Source organism: Mercenaria mercenaria, chromosome 13 (assembly GCF_021730395.1).
Source record: "Mercenaria mercenaria strain notata chromosome 13, MADL_Memer_1, whole genome shotgun sequence".
In the NCBI taxonomy this organism is placed as follows: Eukaryota; Metazoa; Mollusca; class Bivalvia; order Venerida; family Veneridae; genus Mercenaria; species Mercenaria mercenaria.
The window spans coordinates 6892444-6912909 of record NC_069373.1 but is presented as its reverse complement, the minus strand read 5'-3'; the positions used below and the strand labels follow the sequence as shown (position 1 = coordinate 6912909).

The 20466-nt window shown below is 37.7% G+C and overlaps 1 protein-coding gene across 4 annotated transcripts in view; it reads left to right on the top strand.

Moving 5' to 3' along the window:
- Nucleotides 1–20466, top strand: part of LOC123529996 (DCC-interacting protein 13-alpha-like) — a 90719-nt gene that overhangs the window by 17396 nt on the left and 52857 nt on the right. For all 4 annotated transcript variants that reach the window (XM_053521056.1, XM_053521055.1, XM_053521054.1 and 1 more), the window contains exons 7-9: nt 5342–5520; nt 15446–15610; nt 17213–17294. In XM_053521056.1, the coding sequence (XP_053377031.1) occupies nt 5342–5520; nt 15446–15610; nt 17213–17294 (426 nt within the window). The remainder of the gene's footprint in view (nt 1–5341; nt 5521–15445; nt 15611–17212; nt 17295–20466) is intronic.

Sequence of the window (20466 nt, the reverse complement as noted above, 5' to 3'; positions counted from 1 at the left end):
GAGCCTTCCATTTTGTGTCAGCTCTATATCTCTTAAACCCCTTGAAGGAATTTTATAAAACTTGGGTCAAATGATCACCTCATCAAGACAATGTGCAGAACCCATGAGTTAGTCATGCCAGCTCAAGGTCAAGGTCACAACATAGGGTCAAAGGTTTGAGCCTTCCATTTTGTGTCCGCTCTATATCTCCTAAACCCCTTGAAGTATTTTCATCAAACTTGGGTTAAACAATCACCTCATCAAGGCGATGTGCAGAACTTATGAGTCAGCCATGTCGGCTCAAGGTCAAGGTCACAACTGAAGGTCAAAGGTTTGAGCCTTCCATTTCGTGTCTGTTCTGTATCTCCTAAACCCCTTGAAGGAATTTTATAAAACTTGGGTCAAATGATTACCTCATCAGAACAATGTGCAGAAATTATGAGTCAACCATGCCAGCTAAAGGTCAAGGTCACAACTAAGGGTCGGTCGAAGGTTTGAGCCTTCCATTTGGTGTCCACTCTGTATCTCCTTAACCCCTTGAAGGATTTTCATCAAACTTGGGTCAAATGATCACCTCATCAAGAACTCATGAGTCAGTCATGTCAACTCAAGGTCAAGGTCACAACTGAAGGTCAAATGTTTCAGCTCTGTATCTCCTAAACCCCTTGAAGGATTTTCATGAAACTTTAGTCAAATGATCACCTCATCAAGACGTTGTGCAGAATTCATGAGTCAACCATGTCAGTTCAAGGTCAAGGTCACAGCTAAAATCAAAGGTTTACCCTTTCACTATCCTTACAGTGGCGGGGGATTTAGCTGTCTTTCAGACTGCCTTGTTTTGACAGAAATTAGGTTTGATGTAAAATAATTCAAAATAATAACAAAAATAAGCAGTCAAGTAAGGTAGAAAAATTGTGAAAATTAAGCACACAAGCTTATACATTTGATGTGACCATATTATTGGAAATAGGTAAATCTACAAGAATGAAATTGTTTTTTTTAACCAGGTTTTCATAGAAAACCAGTTATTAGATTGGGGTATGTCGTCGGGCGGGTGGGCGTCAAACTGGCGTCAAACTTGGTTTCCGCACAATAACTTTAGTTTGGAACAAGCTATAGACGCCAAACTTGGCCTGCAGATAGATGGTAAGGAGACGAAGGTTGGGATTGCATTTTGGGTCAAGGTCAAGGTCGCTGTGGCTAAAAATAGAAAAAATGGTTTCCACTCAATAACTTTAGCTTGCATTGATGTATTGAAATTAAGCTTGGCCTATAGGTAGCTTATAGAAAAAACCAAGGTTGGGATTATATTTGGGGTCAAGTTCAAGGTCAGGATAACTAATTTAAGCTTCACACTTAGAAAATTCCACAGTGGCGCAGTGGTCTAGAGCGTTGGGCCAAAGCTACTTTTTAGTCTGTGGGACGGAAGGGTGTTGGTTCAAATCCTACTGAGATCCAAAACATTTTGCTTTTTTTTTTCTTTTCTTTTTGTGACAAAAAAGGTCATTTTAATGCCATTTGGTCAAGGTCAAGGTCATAGTTACTAGAAATAGATTTTTTCCCTCTGAAAATAGATTTTTTGAGTCTGCTAAAGGCTGAAAGCCTTTTGACGAGTCCTTGCTATCCAACGATTCTCTAAATGGACCAAATAACACAGTGAAGGGATGTAGTTCCGTTAGATTTCTCAAACTTCAAACAGTTCACTGCATGAATGAAGTTAAGTTGTGTCAATTCCCTTTGCTATGACCAATATACGATGTAATCTGTCATATTTATGACTTGTAATTGTGCAATTCTCGAATGTAACTCATTAAGCATAAATGTGCATTTTAAGAATTGCGCAGGCTTACAAAGCTTGGGTAACATCCAGCGAAAGACAAAAAATAGTTCCTCAGGGCTCCAGATAAGATGCGTATTAGCGTAAATTACGTATAGAAATAATGCAAATACGCATGTCTAATAATTTCTAAGCGTATAAAAACGTATATAAAATTACAGAAACGCACACAATGCTTTTTTAAAAACAAAATCTGAATCGTCTGGATGCGTTAGGTAACATAGCCGATCAGCTTAATTCTCCCACATTGAACGTAAACACGCTCATATGATTTCTATATAAACTTTGCATGGGTTGAATTTTGCAGTCAGTAAACGGATAAATTATCGGAAAGAAGAGCTCTACTGGTTTGTTTAGTTACTACTGATATTAAAAATGATTTTAATTCTTATTTTTCGAGAAATAAACAAATCGGCGAAACATTAGATTGTATTTTCTTGTAGTTTTTCAAATCGAAAGTAGATCGTCTATGTTTGGCTGCTTTCACGAAACGAAACAACTTTTTTATGAAAAGATTTAAATAAGAGGTAATTTAACCGTAAACTTCAATGTCAGATACTGCCAATTGCTGCTAAATGTCTTCGTATCATCACAATTTGTAAAATATATTGTTCAAACTGGAGAAAAGTGTAAGCGTATCCGGATATAATATTTTGAATAAATATCGAGCTGTGTTATGAAATTTTAAGAAAAAAACTAAAAACAAACTGAAACTGGTAGACTATACTGTCAGTACATCAATCATTAGCTGACTCAGGCCATTCAGGCCTTTGATTTCTCAATGTGATCATCATAAAGGTGGTTTCTGCTTTATAATTTTAGTTTGGACATACTTACTGCCACCAGAATTTGTGTACAGTAAGCTTATCTGAAAAATTAGCTTTGAATGATATTTGGGGTCACTGTTACTAAAAATAGAAAAATGGCTTCTACTCAATATCTTTAGTTTGGGTACACTTATTGTCAGTATACTTGGTGTGTAGATAGCTTTTATCAAACACAAAAGGTTGGGAATGTATTTGAGGTCACTTGGATCAGGGTCAAGGTCAGTGTAACTAAAAATAGAAAAATGGGGTCATATTTGAAATAAAAAATAGATTTTTATGCTGTGGAATGGAAGGGTGTTGGTTCTAATCTCACTGAGATCAAAAAAAATTTAATCCCCCTCCACGAGTGGTGGGGGGTTATAGGAATGGTCTCCATCCGTCCTTCCGTCTTCCGTCTGTCCGTAACATTTTGTGTCTGCTCTGTATCTCCTAAACCCCTTGAAGGATTTTCATGAAACTTGGGTCAAATGATCACCTCATCAAAATGATGTGCAGAACTCATGAGTCAGCCATGTCGGCTCAAGGTCAAGGTCACAACTCATAGTCAAAGGTTTGAGCCTTCATTTTGTGTCCGCTCTGTATCTCTTAAACCCCTTGAAGGATTTTCATGAAACTTGAGTCAAATGATCACCTCATCAAGAGGATGTGCAGAACTCATGATACAGCCATGTCAGCTCAAGGTCAAGGTCACAACTCAAGGTAAAAAATTTGAGCCTTCCATTTTGTGCCGTCTCTGTATCTCCTAAACCCCTTGAAGGATTTCATGAAACTTGGGTCAAATGATCACCTCATCAAGACGATGTGCAGAATTCATGAGTCAGCCATGTCGGCTCAAGGTCAAGGTCACAACTCAAGGTCAAAGGTTTGAGCTCTGTATCTCCTAAACCCCTTAAAGGATTTTATGATACTTAGGTCAAATGATCACCTCATCAAGAAGATGTGCAGAACTCATGAGACAGCCATGTTGGCTCAAGGTCAAGGTCACAACTCGAGGTCAAAGGTTTGAGCCTTCAATTTTGTGTCCGCTCTGTATCTCCTAAACCCCTTGAAGAATTTACAAATTCATTGATGTCGACATACATGGACTATAAAATATACTTAACAACATCAATGCTTCCACCCAATACCATCAATCCTTTCACTATCCATAACAGCGGTGGGGGATATAGCTGTCTTTCAGACTGCCTTGTTTTTTCTTTTTTCAGTTTTTTTTTTTTTTTGGTGACAAAAAGGTCATTTTAATGCCATTGGGTAACTAAAAATAGAAAAATATGGTCATAGTTATAATAAAAAATAGACCATTTTTTTTAAAGAACCTATTAAAACCTGGTTTTCGTGGAATTTCCACGTTTCTTGTTAAAATCTGCATTGTGGAACTTTTTTAATATGCGAAAATGTCTTCAGAAGTGAGATTTTTCAAAAAAAGCCCATTGTGAGAATTGACAAGAGAACCAATATTTTCAAATTGGTCAAACAAAAACTCAGACACATCGCCTGTTTTACATTGGCTGAAATTCTTTGGGATGAAATAGTGCTTTGAAAAGATACGGTTTAATGAAATTCTACATTGAAGAACAATATTTGTTAAAAATATGCAGAACTACCTTAAAGAAAGAATAGTGAACTCTCACTTGTTTCCTAGAGTGTCTGCCTGGCACCTGTCTATATGTCCTGCTTTGAACTATCATATTTCTGTTCTGATTAAGAAGAATCACAATTGAGCCGCACCATGAGAAAACCAACATAGTGCATTTGCGACCAGCATAGATCCTGAACAGACTGCGCGGATGCGCTGGCTGGTCTGGATCCATGCTGGTCGCAAATGCACTGCGCAGGCTGGTCTGGATCCATGCTGGTCGCAAATGCACTATGTTGGTTTTCTCATGGTGCGGCTCATGTACAATAGTTGGTTATATTAGGTTAGGAGGCTATGGTAGAAGTGTTAGAAAAAATTTAAAAGGCGAGCTTTGGCAAGCCTTCTAATTCTTTCATCACAAGCCTACTAATCCAAAATTGCCGACTATTGTACATGTGATTCTTCTATCATGCATTGCATATTTGAAATAAGGGTTTTTGGCCAAAGTTTAAAGAATATGTAGTATACAGAAATGATATGGTGATGAACAACAATACAGAGTTAGGGTTAAGATTAATTATCAGTAGTGTACCTTAATGACTGTTTTACTTCGAATATATTTCGAGTAAAAAAAATAAACTATAAGAAACAGAGTGCAGTTATAAAGGTATTTAATTTTCATATTGTTCTACATAAAAAGTAAAAAAAAAAATGGTAAAGCTCTTCAAGCATTATGGAACATTGTGCTAGATCCTAGATAATATTTTATAAAAAAAACAACAACCAAATGTACTGTTCTGACTGTTGTTATTGTAGAGAATTTCAAATATTTTGGTTATTTGACGTATTTAATACATGATGGATTAATAAAACAGGCGGTTTTTCAGTTAATGAAACATTTTGTAAATAAAGTCAGTGGATACTGTATCAATTTATGTATAATTAATGTCTCTGCTTTGCGTGTGGAAAGTTTTTGGAAATGATTTCCGAGAAACAGAAAATTCTGGTATTAATATGCAGATATTTTCTTTTCAGTAAAATAGAACATTTGCCCATTGTAATGATACATTGTATGAAGTTTTATAATATTGAATAGTATTTTTCTTGTGTTTTGTTTTTCAGACGTCCCTGCATTACTACTCTGCACTGAATGCTTTACAGTACAAGAGGAAATGTTTTCTCCTTGAGCCGATTATTGGATACTTACATGCACAGAGAGCTTACTTCAGCATGGGCCAGGAAACAGTGTGCAAGCAGGAGATGGAAGAATTTCTACAAAATATCAGTGCTAGCATTCAGGGGTGAGTCCACAGAATATTAATGCTTACATTGAGAGGTCAATCTGCAAAGTATCAGTTTAAGCCTTGAGAGATGAATTGGCAAAATATCAGTGCTAGCATTTAGGGACAAGTCCAGAAAATATCAATGCTAGCATTTAAGGACAAATGCACAACATATCGGTGCTAGCATTTAGGGACAAGTCCAGAAAATATCGGTGCTAGCATTTAGGGACAAGCGCACAAAATATCGGTGCTAGCATTTAGGGACATGTCCAGAAAATATAAATGCTAGCATTTAGGGACCAGTCCAGAAAATATAAATGCTAGCATTTAGGGACCAGTCCAGAAAATATAAATGCAAGCATTTAGGGACCAGTCCAGAAAACATAAATGCTAGCATTTAGGGACAAGTCCAGAAAATATCGGTGCTAGCATTTAGGGACAAGTGCACAAAATATCGGTGCTAGCATTTAGGGAGAAGTCCAGAAAATATAAATGCTAGCATTTAGGGACCAGTCCAGAAAATATAAATGCTAGCATTTAGGGACCAGTCCAGAAAATATAAATGCTAGCATTTAGGGACAAGTCCAGAAAATATCAATGCTAGCATTTAGGGACCAGTCCAGAAAATATAAATGATAGCATTTAGGGACATGTGCACAAAATATCGGTGCTAGCATTTAGGGACAAGTCCAGAAAATATCAGTACAACATTTAGGGAGAAGTTCACAAAATATCAGCGCTAACATTCAGTCAGACAGAGGTTGGTGAATGATGTAGGAATACTTTTCCTTTGCATTGCAGTTTCAACAGATTGTTAGAGCAGCTCTCATTTAGTTTGCAGTAACTTAATAGTTCTATATGTTCTGTTATATATTTATTTAACAAGCAAAATGTGTACTTACTACAAGCTGTGTTCTTACTAGAAAAGTCAATTTTATTGGTTTTTATTAGCTCACCTGTCACAAAGTGACAAGGTGAGCTTTTGTGATCGCGTGGCGTCCGTCGTCCGTCCGTGCGTGCGTAAACTTTTGCTTGTGACCACTCTAGAGGTCACATTTTTCATGGGATCTTTATGAAAGTTGGTCAGAATGTTCATCTTGATGACATCTAGGTCAAGTTCGAAACTGGGTCACGTTTGTTTAAAAACTAGGTCAGTAGGTCTGAAAATAGAAAAACCTTGTGACCTCTCTAGAGGCCATATTTTTCATGAGATCTTCATGAAAATTGGTCAGAATGTTCACCTTGATGATATCTAGATCAAGTTCGAAACTGGGTCACGTGGGGTCAAAAACTAGGTCAGTAGGTCTAAAAATAGAAAAACCTTGTGACCTCTCTAGAGGCCATATTTCTCAATGGATCTTCATGAAAATTGGTCAGAATGTTCACCTTGATGATCTCTAGGTCAAATTCGAAACTGGGTCACGTGGGGTCAAAAACTAGGTCAGTAGGTCTAAAAATAGAAAAACCTTGTGACCTCTCTAGAGGCCATATTTCTCAAGAGATCTTCATGAAAATTGATCTGAATGTTCACCTTGATGATATCTAGGTCAGGTTTGAAACTGGGTCACGTGCGGTCAAAAACTAGGTCAGTAGGTCTGAAAATAGAAAAACTTTGTGACCTCTCTAGAGGCCATATTTTTCATGGGATCTTTATGAAAATTAGTCAGAATGTTCACCTTGATGATATCTAGGTCAAGTTTGAAACTGGGTCATGTGCGGTAAATAACTAGGTCAGTAGATCTAAAAATAGAAAAACCTTGTGACCTCTCTAGAGGCCATATTTTTCAAGAGATCTTCATGAAAATTGGTCAGAATGTTCACCTTGATGATATCTAGGTCAAGTTTGAAACTGGGTCACGTGCGGTCAAAAACTAGGTCAGTAGGTCTAAAAATAGAAAAACCTTGTGACCTCTCTAGAGGCCATATTTCTCAACGGATCTTCATGAAAATTGGTGAGAATGTTCAGCTTGATGATACCCAGGACAAGTTCTTAACTAGGTCATGTGCTGTCAAAAACTAGGTCAGTAGGTCGAAAAATAGAAAAACCTTGTGACCTCTCTAGAGACCATATTTTTCATGAGATATTCATGAAAATTGGTGAGAATGTTCACCTTGATGATATCTAGGTCAAGTTCAAAATGGGTCACGTGCCTTCAAAAACTAGGTCATTAGGTCAAATAATAGAAGAACCTTGTGACCTCTCTAGAGGTCATATTTTTCAATGGATCTTCATGAAAATTGGTCAGAATTTTTAGCTCACCTGTCACAAAGTGACAAGGTGAGCTTTTGTGATCGCGCGGTGTCCGTCGTCCGTCGTCCGTCCGTGCGTCCGTGCGTCCGTGCGTCCGTGCGTCCGTAAACTTTTGCTTGTGACCACTCTAGAGGTCACATTTTTCATGGGATCTTTATGAAAGTTGGTCAGAATGTTCATCTTGATGATATCTAGGTCAAGTTCGAAACTGGGTCACATGCCGTCAAAAACTAGGTCAGTAGGTCTAAAAATAGAAAAACCTTGTGACCTCTCTAGAGGCCATATATTTCATAAGATCTTCATGAAAATTGGTCAGAATGTTCACCTTGATGATATCTAGGTCAAGTTCGAAACTGGGTCACGTGGGTTCAAAAACTAGGTCAGTAGGTCTAAAAATAGAAAAACCTTGTGACCTCTCTAGAGACCATATTTTTCATGAGATCTTCATGAATAATGGTCAGAATGTTTACCTTGATGATATCTAGGTCAAGTTCGAAACTGGGTCACGTAGGGTCAAAAACTAGGTCATTAGGTCTAAAAATAGAAAAACCTTGTGACCTCTCTAGAGGCCATATTTCTCAATGGATCTTCATGAAAATTGGTCAGAATGTTCACCTTGATGATATCTAGGTCAAGTTCGAAACTGGGTCACGTGGGGTTAAAAACTAGGTCAGTAGATCTAAAATAGAAAAACCTTGTGACCTCTCTAGAGGCCATATTTTTCATGAGATCTTCATGAATATTGGTCAGAATGTTCACCTTGATGATATCTAGGTCAAGTTCGAAACTGGGTCATGTGGGGTCAAAAACTAGGTCAGTAGATCTAAAAATAGAAAAACCTTGTGACCTCTCTAGAGGCCATATTTCTCAATGGATCTTCATGAAAATTGGTCAGAATGTTCACCTTGATGATATCTAGGTCAAGTTCGAAAATGGGTCATGTGCGGTCAAAAACTAGGTCAGTAGGTCTAAAAATAGAAAAACCTTGTGACCTCTCTAGAGGCCATATTTTTCAATGGATCTTCATGAAAATTGGTCAGAGTGTTGACCTTGAAGATATCTAGGTCAAGTTCGAAACTGGGTCACGTGGGGTTAAAAACTAGGTCAGTAGATCTAAAAATAGAAAAACCTTGTGACCTCTCTAGAGGCCATATTTTTCATGAGATCTTCATGAATATTGGTCAGAATGTTCACCTTGATGATATCTAAGTCAAGTTCGAAATTGGGTCACGTGGGGTCAAAAACTAGGTCAGTAGGTCTAAAAATAGAAAAAACCTTGTGACCTCTCTAGAGGCCATATTTCTCAACGGATCTTTATGAAAATTGGTGAGAATGTTCAGCTTGATGATATCTAGGTCAGATTCGTAACTGGGTCATGTGCGGTCAAAAACTAGGTCAGTAGGTTGAAAAATAGAAAAACCTTGTGACCTCTCTAGAGGCCATATTTTTCATGAGATCTTCATGAAAATTGGTGAGAATGTTCACCTTGATGATATCTAGGTCAAATTTAAAAGTGGGTCACGTGCCTTCAAAAACTAGGTCATTAGGTCAAATAATAGAAAAACCTTGTGACCTCTCTAGAGGCCATATTTTTCAATGGATCTTCATGAAAATTGGTCAGAATTTTTTATTTTGATGATATCTAGGTCACATGTGCTCAAAAACTAGGTCACTATGTCAAATAATAGAAATAACGACGTCATACTCAGTTCAACACTGGGTCATGTGGGGATAGGTGAGCGATTCAGGACCATTATGGTCCTCTTGTTTATCTTGATGATATCTAGGACACATGTGCTCAAAAACTAGGTCACTGTGTCAAATAATAGAAATAACGACGTCACACTCAGTTCAACACTGGGTCATGTGGGGATAGGTGAGTGATTCAGGACCATCATGGTCCTCTTGTTAGCTCACCTGTAACATAGTTTTACTTTAAACAACATCTCCTCATAAGCCGTTAGGCCAATTTCATCCAAACTTCACAGGAATGTTCCTTGGGTGAAGCTCTACAAAAATTGTTCAAAAAATTGAATTCCATGCAGAACTCTGGTTGCCATGGCAACCGAAAGGGAAAACTTTAAAAATATTCTTCTCAAAAACCAGAGGCCCTAGAGCTTACATATTTGGTGTGAAGCATTCCCTAGAGGACCTCTATCAAATTTGTTCAAATCATGACCCCAGGGTCATATGATTTTACATAGGAAAATCTTAAAAAATCTTCTACTCAAAAACCAGAAGCCCTAGAGCTTAGATATTTCATATGTAGCATTGTCTAGTAGACCTCTACTAAAGTTTTTCAAATCATGCTATTTTGACCTTGTCTGCACAATAGCAGCTTCATTTATGATTTTATTTTAACCAGACTTGCACACAACTTGTATCACCATAAGATCTCGGTTCCTTTCTTGAACTGGCGAGATTCCATTATGGGTTCTAGAGTGATGGCCCCTGAAAGGGCCAGAATTAGCTATTTTGACCTTGTCTGCACAATAGCAGCTTCATTTATGATTTGAATTTAATCAAACTTGCACACAACTTGTGTCACCATAAGATCTCGGTTCCTTTCTTGAACCGGCCAGATCCCATAATTGGTTCCAGAGTTATGGCCCCTGAAAGGGCCAAAATTAGCTATTTTGACCTTGTCTGCACAATAGCAGCTTCATTTATGATTTGAATTTAATCAAACTTGCACACAACTTGTGTCACCATAAGATCTCGGTTCCTTTCTTGAACCGGCCAGATCCCATAATTGGTTCCAGAGTTATGGCCCCTGAAAGGGCCAAAATTAGCTATTTTGACCTTGTCTGCACAATAGCAGCTTCATTTATGATTTTATTTTAAACAAACTTGCACACAACTTGTATCACCATAAGATCTTGGTTCCTTTCTTGAACTGGCGAGATTCCATTATGGGTTCTAGAGTGATGGCCCCTGAAAGGGCCAGAATTAGCTATTTTGACCTTGTCTGCACAATAGCAGCTTCATTTATGATTTGAATTTAATCAAACTTGCACACAACTTGTGTCACCATAAGATCTCGGTTCCTTTCTTGAACCGGCCAGATCCCATAATTGGTTCCAGAGTTATGGCCCCTGAAAGGGCCAAAATTAGCTATTTTGACCTTGTCTGCACAATAGCAGCTTCATTTATGATTTTATTTTAACCAAACTTGCACACAACTTGTATCACCATAAGATCTCGGTTCCTTTCTTGAACTGGCGAGATTCCATTATGGGTTCTAGAGTGATGGCCCCTGAAAGGGCCAGAATTAGCTATTTTGACCTTGTCTGCACAATAGCAGCTTCATTTATGATTTGAATTTAATCAAACTTGCACACAACTTGTGTCACCATAAGATCTCCGTTCCTTTCTTGAACCGGCCAGATCCCATAATTGGTTCCAGAGTTATGGTCCCTGAAAGGGCCAAAATTAGCTATTTTGACCTAGTCTGCACAATAGCAGCTTCATTTATGATTTGAATTTAATCAAACTTGCACACAACTTGTGTCACCATAAGATCTCGGTTCCTTTCTTGAACCGGCCAGATCCCATAATTGGTTCCAGAGTTATGGCCCCTGAAAGGGCCAAAATTAGCTATTTTGACCTAGTCTGCACAATAGCAGCTTCATTTATGATTTGAATTTAATCAAACTTGCACACAACTTGTGTCACCATAAGATCTCGGTTCCTTTCTTGAACCGGCCAGATCCCATAATTGGTTCCAGAGTTATGGCCCCTGAAAGGGCCAAAATTAGCTATTTTGACCTTGTCTGCACAATAGCAGCTTCATTTATGATTTGATTTTAACCAAACTTGCACACAACTTGTATCACCATAAGATCTTGGTTCCTTTCTTGAACTGGCGAGATTCCATTATGGGTTCTAGAGTGATGGCCCCTGAAAGGGCCAGAATTAGCTATTTTGACCTTGTCTGCACAATAGCAGCTTCATTTATGATTTGAATTTAATCAAACTTGCACACAACTTGTGTCACCATAAGATCTCGGTTCCTTTCTTGAACCCGCCAGATCCCATAATTGGTTCCAGAGTTATGGCCCCTGAAAGGGCCAGAATTAGCTATTTTGACCTAGTCTGCACAATAGCAGCTTCATTTATGATTTGAATTTAATCAAACTTGCACACAACTTGTGTCACCATAAGATCTCGGTTCCTTTCTTGGACCGGCCAGATCCCATAATTGGTTCCAGAGTTATGGCCCCTGAAAGGGCCAAAATTAGCTATTTTGACCTTGTCTGCACAATAGCAGCTTCATTTATGATTTTATTTTAACCAAACTTGCACACAACTTGTATCACCATAAGATCTTGGTTCCTTTCTTGACCTGGCGAGATTCCATTATGGGTTCTAGAGTGATGGCCCCTGAAATGGCCAGAATTAGCTATTTTGACCTTGTCTGCACAATAGCAGCTTCATTTATGATTTGAATTTAATCGAACTTGCACACAACTTGTGTCACCATAAGATCTCGGTTCCTTTCTTGAACCGGCCAGATCCCATAATTGGTTCCAGAGTTATGGCCCCTGAAAGGGCCAAAATTAGCTATTTTGACCTTGTCTGCACAATAGCAGCTTCATTTATGATTTTATTTTAACCAAACTTGCACACAACTTGTATCACCATAAGATCTCGGTTCCTTTCTTGAACTGGCGAGATTCCATTATGGGTTCTAGAGTGATGGCCCCTGAAAGGGCCAGAATTAGCTATTTTGACCTTGTCTGCACAATAGCAGCTTCATTTATGATTTGAATTTAATCAAACTTGCACACAACTTGTGTCACCATAAGATCTCGGTTCCTTTCTTGAACCGGCCAGATCCCATAATTGGTTCCCGAGTTATGGCCCCTGAAAGGGCCAAAATTAGCTATTTTGACCTAGTCTGCACAATAGCAGCTTCATTTATGATTTGAATTTAATCAAACTTGCACACAACTTGTGTCACCATAAGATCTCGGTTCCTTTCTTGAACCGGCTAGATCCCATAATTGGTTCCAGAGTTATGGCCCCTGAAAGGGCCAAAATTAGCTATTTTGACCTTGTCTGCACAATAGCAGCTTCATTTATGATTTTATTTTAACCAAACTTGCACACAACTTGTATCACCATAAGATCTTGGTTCCTTTCTTGAACTGGCGAGATTCCATTATGGGTTCTAGAGTGATGGCCCCTGAAAGGGCCAGAATTAGCTATTTTGACCTTGTCTGCACAATAGCAGCTTCATTTATGATTTGAATTTAATCAAACTTGCACACAACTTGTGTCACCATAAGATCTCGGTTCCTTTCTTGAACCGGCCAGATCCCATAATTGGTTCCAGAGTTATGGCCCCTGAAAGGGCCAAAATTAGCTATTTTGACCTTGTCTGCACAATAGCAGCTTCATTTATGATTTGATTTTAACCAAACTTGCACACAAGTTGTATCACCACAAGATCTTGGTTCCTTTATTCAACTGGCCAGATTCCATCATGGGTTCCAAAGTTATGGCCCCTTGAAGGTCCAAAATTGGCTATTTTGGCTTTTGCAGCCATATAGAGACTTCATTTATGGTTTTATTTGATACAAACTTCCAAAATACCTTCAACAACAAGAAATCTTGGATTCCATGACAAATCAGATCCAATCATAGGTTCCAGAGTTATTTTATATCTGATTACCTCCCCTGATAGTAATCAAAATGGATTTATATCAGTAAGTACTTACAGGACTTATTTGAAATTTCATTATTGTCATACATGTGATAAGTTCAGAATCCCAAAACTGGAGGATTGCCATTTTTCAGCTGGAGTTGGGGTCTCAAAACTGGAGGTTTTTATCGACATATATTAAGCGCGTGGACACATAACTTAGAGGCAAAATCCAACATTTTTGGCCACACAATAATTAATGTATATAAGTCTACACCAGAAGAAACAATCCTCATAACTCTTGATTTGAATTTTGACAGAGTTATGCCACTTTTTAACTTCAGTTTTTTTGTTAAAGTTTTATATAATGTCTAATATCTCCGTTACATACAAAGCTATTGCCTATTATGCCCCTTTAACTGGCAAAACTTTAATTCAGAGTCAATCACTGAAAAAAGTCGAGCATGCTGTCTTACAGAAGCTCCCTCTTGTTCTAACTTTAAACTTTCTTAACAGATTACATTTGTAGAAACAAAGTCTCAATTTAGGTCTGAAATGAAGGTGAACATGCATTAACATTATTCTACTCGAGGACGAAAAACGAAGCTCTAAATTGGTCTGAACACAACTCATAAATTATGTAAATTCCTTACCCCACCCACTCTCGTATAAAAATACTGATGATTTTCACATGAAAAATAGAAAATAGAAATGCATCAACATGTATTTACCCATACCAAAATAATGTAGATTGATGTTATCAAATAAATGAGTGTGTGTTTTCATCCAATTTTCATGAAATAAGTCCAGTTTATTAGCAAATTAATTTGGTAAACATTGGAAGAAAAATGGCGTAACTCCGTAAGGGGAAATAACACTCCTGTTCTAAAAATAGTAATGGGTTGGTTTTTCCAACAATTATTTATGTGATTTTATTACCGAGCAAAATTTTTCTTTGAATAATCAAAATTCATTTCAGTTGAGAATTATTTCTTATGACTGGGAGTTTTTTTGCTTCAAATTGGTAAAAATGGAGCTTAATTGGCATTGAGAATGGGCAGATATTCGGCCCCGTGAGACAGGTGGAAAAGGCCCTGCTTGTCTAATCCCTTATCAAAACAAACAATTAATAATTCACCTGTGAAAAACAACTCTTTCCTCCAGCAACATGTGTGGCAAACATGTATAATACACAACAGTCGTTGACACTTTGATTTACTGTGTAAACATGTTTGGCACTCCTCGGTCATTATCAACCCAGTCATAATACTGATTTTTATTTTTTGAAAAGCGGGAGAAATATGGTTTTGGTCGGGAGACGGGAGGCAAGGTGAAAAAATCGGGATTTTGACCCTCCCGCGCGGGAGATCACATGTATGTTATTGTTATTAGTTGGACTGAGACAATCAGGGTAGATAACTATGGACTGATTTTATGTCAAATTACCTCCCTTTATTTCAAATTAAAATTGTTATATCTCCATAACTAATGAAGATACTGATCTGAAATTTCATTTATGTCAACAGATTTATTTGGCAGATCTTTCTTTTGTCCACTTACAATATTTATTTTTTTTAATTACTTCCCTTTTACGTTACTATAAATAGCTAATTTTTAGTAACTTTTTTATTATTGGCCGTAGGGAAAAACCGAGGCCACTTTTCTGTGGTACAACATGGATGGTACCTCCAATTTGGAGGTGTATTTTAACATATCTATACCTTGTAAGATTTTTTTTCTTTCTGGTTAAATTTCTTCCCTTTGTTGTTCCTGTCCTTTGGACTTAGATATTTTTTCTGAGGACCTTCTAGTCCTCAAGTGCAATGATAACAGGTGAGCGATATAGGGCCATCATGGCCCTCTTGTTACTTTTTTGTTCTCGTGTTTTCCAGACATTTGGCTTTACAATGATGTTGTTCTCGTTTCAGAATTAGCTTTTTGATTGCACTAAGCAGATAGAGCAGGAACAGATAGCGGTCAATCTCATCGATTGTATGATAGATATCATATTGTTGAATCACTGAAAGAAAAACTTGTTATTTCAGAGTTCAAGCAGAATTACAGGTAGAAACAAAGAAGACAGTAGACCTGATAGATAACTTGGAACAACAGAGTTTACACATGTATCATGCTGAACCACCCATCAATATGCCTTATATTCCTCCAAACATAAATCTAGCTCAAAAATCAGGATACCTTTTTCAACGTAGGTAAGGAATATTGTATACCATACATTGTCAGTGTAAATCTATAAAGAAGCGTAAGATTACCAAACTAGTCATCACAGATTTTATCCCTTGGCTAGATTTATCTCAGGAAATGTATATCCCATGCAGGTGAGTACCATGCAAGAAAATTGCTGGTCAGTGTGATTACAGTACCAGATGATTCCCATGCAAGGTGGGTCCCAGGCATGGTAAGTCACATGCAATTTGAATCCTAGGCAAGGTGAGTCACATGCAAGGTGATTTCTGGGCAAAGAAAATCCCATGCAGGATGATTCCCAGCCTGATGAGTCCTATGCAAGCTGAATCCTGGGCAAAGTGAGTCCCATATAATGTGTCACCTTCAGGGTGAGGTTTGGGCAAAGTTGATTCCTGAGCAAAGAAAGGCCCATGTAAGGTGTCACATGCAGGGTTAGTTCTGGGCAAGGTGACTCCTGAGCAAGGAGAGTCCCATGTTAGGTGATTCCTGGGAAAGATTTGTCCTGTGTAAGGTGATTTACTGGCAAGTTTAGCTCTTGGCAAGTTTATCCACATGCAAGGTTATTCAAAGACATGCAAAGGGAGCCTTGGGCAAGATGAATCCCAGAAAAGTTAAACGACATGCAAGATTAGTGCCAGGCAAGATGGACTCAGGGTAAAGTGAATACCCTTCATAATCACCTGACTACAGAAAATTACACAAATATGATAATTTATAATGGGAAGTTGGCAAACAGTTTATGAAGATAAATGAAGTATAGTAAAAACAGGGATAGAGCCAACAATAACAAAACAAAAATATTCCGCTCTGCTCTGACATATCAAAGATGTTAATATCTCTCATCGATGTTGGTTCGAGCCTCACTCTGGGCGTTCTTCATGTGATGAAGCCATCCAGCTGGTTAACGGAAGGTTGGTGGTTCTAACTAGGTGCCCGCTCTTGATGAAATATTGCATAGAGGGGCACCTGGAGTCTTCCTTCACCGTCAAAGTTGGAATGTAGCCATATAACCTATAATTGTGTCGGTGCGATGTTAAACCCAAAAACAAAAACAAAAAGATGTTAGTAACATTGTAATACACAGTTGGACCTTCCATGTCCCTGCAGGGTCTCGGCTAAGAGAGCAGAGGTTAGAGATTTTCTGAAATACATGAGAAATAATGGACAAGGGATCTGTGTAGTCTTGTCAGCTTTCTTAGCTCGGCTATTCAAAGAATAGATAGAGCTATTGGACTCGCCTGTGCATCTGTGTTGATGTCCTGATTTGGTTAAGTTTTTTATGTAAGCAGGTATTTCAGTAATCACTTGTGGGAATGGATTCAAACTTCACACACTTGTTCACTGTGATAAACTGATTTACATTGGACAGGTCCCATAACTCTATTTTGTTGTTTTTACAAAATTATGCCCCCTTTTTGACTTTTATATACATTCAATGATCAAGGCTGTTGAATAGTCGAGCATTGCTGTCCTATGACAGCTCTTGCTTCATAAGAATTTATTTAGGATTAGAAGAAATCTTAATTGAATGTTACAGAATTGACTGATGCATTATTGCCTTCATTTGAACAGAACTTCATGAAACTCACTGTATATTTATATTTCAGTAAACAGTTGATAGGCAACAAGTGGGATAGATGTTTTTTCTTTACACAAGGAGGAAATTTGATGAGTCAGTCAAGAGATGAGGTAATATTGCCATTGCTCGTCTTCTGTCGTTAATGACTCCTTATATAAATCACCTGGTCATAGGCTGTGCTATATGACCAGTCTATACATGTTTACTGGGCTCATTAATAAAAAATTCAAAATTAAAACTGAAAATTAATTTCTGATATCATGTTATAGAATACTTACTGAATGGCTTTCTGGTTGTATACTCGTATATGCTTTAAAGTCATTGCTATTTGTTTTTTGATACAATTTTAGACGATTTTGTTATTGCTTCAATCAACCAAATCAAATCCCAACAAACGGATCATTTTATATCTAAATTTTGAAATCCAAGAAATAGAGTTTTTGTAGAAACCACAAAATTTAATTTAATGTCATGAAATTATGATTTCACAGTATTTTAGTAACATTTGTCAAATAACCAAGACCTTTTCCTTCTTAATCTTCTGATTTACCAGAGGTCAAGGTTAAGATGTTCAGAGATTGAACCACAAGGGGTTATAAATCCAAGCATCTGAGTGGTGAACTGTGGTAAATCAAACTACAAGAAGGCCTTGTTTATTTTCATTCTAACATGCTCATTCTAACATGATGGTGAAAGTTACTCAAACTTCATTCATCCAGGATGATATGTAGCTAAGCAACATCATACTGTTCTCTTGCCAGTCTGCACATCACCTACTTTTAGCTTGTCTGATTTTTGAAAAAAATCTACGAGGTATTGGCATCATTTGATCATCAGCATTGGTTAATTAGCTCACCTGAGCCAAAGGCTCATGGTGAGCTTTTGTGATGACTCGATGTCTGTCGTCCGTCCGTCAGTCAACATTTTCTAAAAAAATCTTGAAAACCACTGGGCAGAATTACACCAAACTTCACAGGAATGATCCTTGGGTGGTCCCCTTTCAAAATTATTCAAAGAATTTAATTCCATTTAGAATTCTGGTTTCCATGGCAACCGAAAGGAAATTTTTAAAAGATCTTATCCAAAACCGCAAGGCGTAGAGCCTTGATATATAGCATGTGACATCACCTTATGGTCTTCTATCAAGATTGTTCAAATTGTGCCCCTGGGGTGAAAAGAGGCCCCATCCCGGGGGTCACAAGTTTTGCATAGACTTATATAGTAAAAAACTTTAAAAATCTTCTTGTATAATACCACAAGACCTAGACCTTTGATATTTGGTATGTAGCATTGCCTTGTGGTCCTCTACCAAAATTGTTCAAATTATGCCCCTGGGGTGAAAAGAGGCCCCGCCCTGGTGGTCATTTGTTATATGAGTTATATAGGAAAAAATACTTCAAAAATTATCAGATCATATTTCCTAGACTGTTTAATTATATTTACCTGTTGTACCCAGTGATTAAGTGTCACCTTACTGTAACCTTGACCTACTGACCTACTTTCTTGTTAGTTTTCAACTGTCCGTCCGTTAGTTCGTTTGTTCATCACAACGTTAACTTTTTGCATGAAGGCACTTTACTCGCGAACCATTGCACCCAGGACCTTCAGACTTCACATGCTGATAGTACTTATTGAGAACACGACCCGTACTGACTTTGGGGTCACCAGGTCAAAGGTCAAGACGCTGCGGGGGCATTTGTCACCATTAGTGACAGCTCTTGTTTGAGATACAGCCTTGAAATTTGGATGACATGTACAGTTTTGCACACCGATCTTAAAACTGACTTATTTACCATGAATGAGACCTACTGACCTACTTTCTAATATTTTAACATCAGTCTGCCATTTGAAACATGTGGCTCATATTACTCAGGTCAGCGATTTAGGGTCATCATGACCCTCTTGTCTTACATATTGTCCAGCACTTGCAGACGAGCAATGGCACCCGTAGGTGGTGCTCTTGTTTACTGCGTAATATACAATGCTTAGCTGCTGACAAAAATTGAACCATGTTAGAATATTGCTTTTACTAACACAGTAGGTGTGTGTCTATGCTCTTGTGTTGCAATGCTTGTATGAAGTTAACTAAATGTACCATCTCCATAGAAGCGTTATAAATTAGTAAAAAACACCAAATGCTATTATGCAGATGCAGAATTCCTGATGGGTCATAACATGCATTGAAGTAAATTGAGTATTTTTGCAAAAGAAGAGTGTATTTCTTATTTATGTTTCACAATGTTGAATTTTGTCTGAATGTTGTAAGATACTTTCACTGCATTATAGCTTTAGTTATTGTTGCTTTCACATGCTAACTCACTGTGTCATTCTATCAAATAACATATAGAAGGGAAAGGTATGTGATCATTTTTGAACACCCAAGCACAGTTTTACATATAGAATAGCACTTCACACATCTCTTCCTGTATATTTTTCCTTTTTATGCTCCATTAAATATTTAGGGAGGCACTTAGGTTAACCCTTTTGTCCATTTGTCACACCCACATTTTGGGCTTTTGGGACTGCAAAAACAGTAAACTAAAGGTAAAGATTTAGACTAAGTGCAGTTTGGGTTTATGTGGCTTCCTTATACATGTATGGCTTTTTTGGCAAATTTTTGTATTTTCTAGACTCACAAACCCAGAAGGGACGAATGTCCATCCAGATATCCAGATGTGCTTACAAATGGATACTTAAGAGGCTAGTAAGACAATAGATCCATTCTGTTCCCCTCAGGGGTCTTAAAAGTCTCTAATGTCGCTAAAAGAACAAAAGAGAGAACAAAAGGGTAGCCACATAAACAGACAAACCCATCCGTTGTGTACTCTCCATATCTTCTTAACTGCTGCCAAGATTTTCATAAATCTTGCCTCAATTATTAACCTCGTCAAGACAACATGCTGGGCATACAATCAAGGTTACTAGATCCAAGGTCAAAGTCACACTTGGAGGTCAAAGTTCGATTAGGTTAGCTTTGTGCTCGCTGCATATATCTAAATAATTTGTGTATACTCTATAGTTATATAATAATCACTGAAAACATTTCATAAAACTAGCATTGATTGTTAACCTCATCAAGACAACATGCAGAGTGCTCAACCCAGGTCACTAGGTCCAAGGCAGAGGTCAAACTTCAAAATAAGAGGTCATGATTACAACATTTTACTTTCCTTGAAGCAAAAGGGCATCCTGGGTTATTAATTGTTGCCTTTGGTGATAGCTCTAGCTTAAAGTTTAGCTAGTTGAAGTCTGTTTGCTTTTGAAATTACACATCAGACCTAA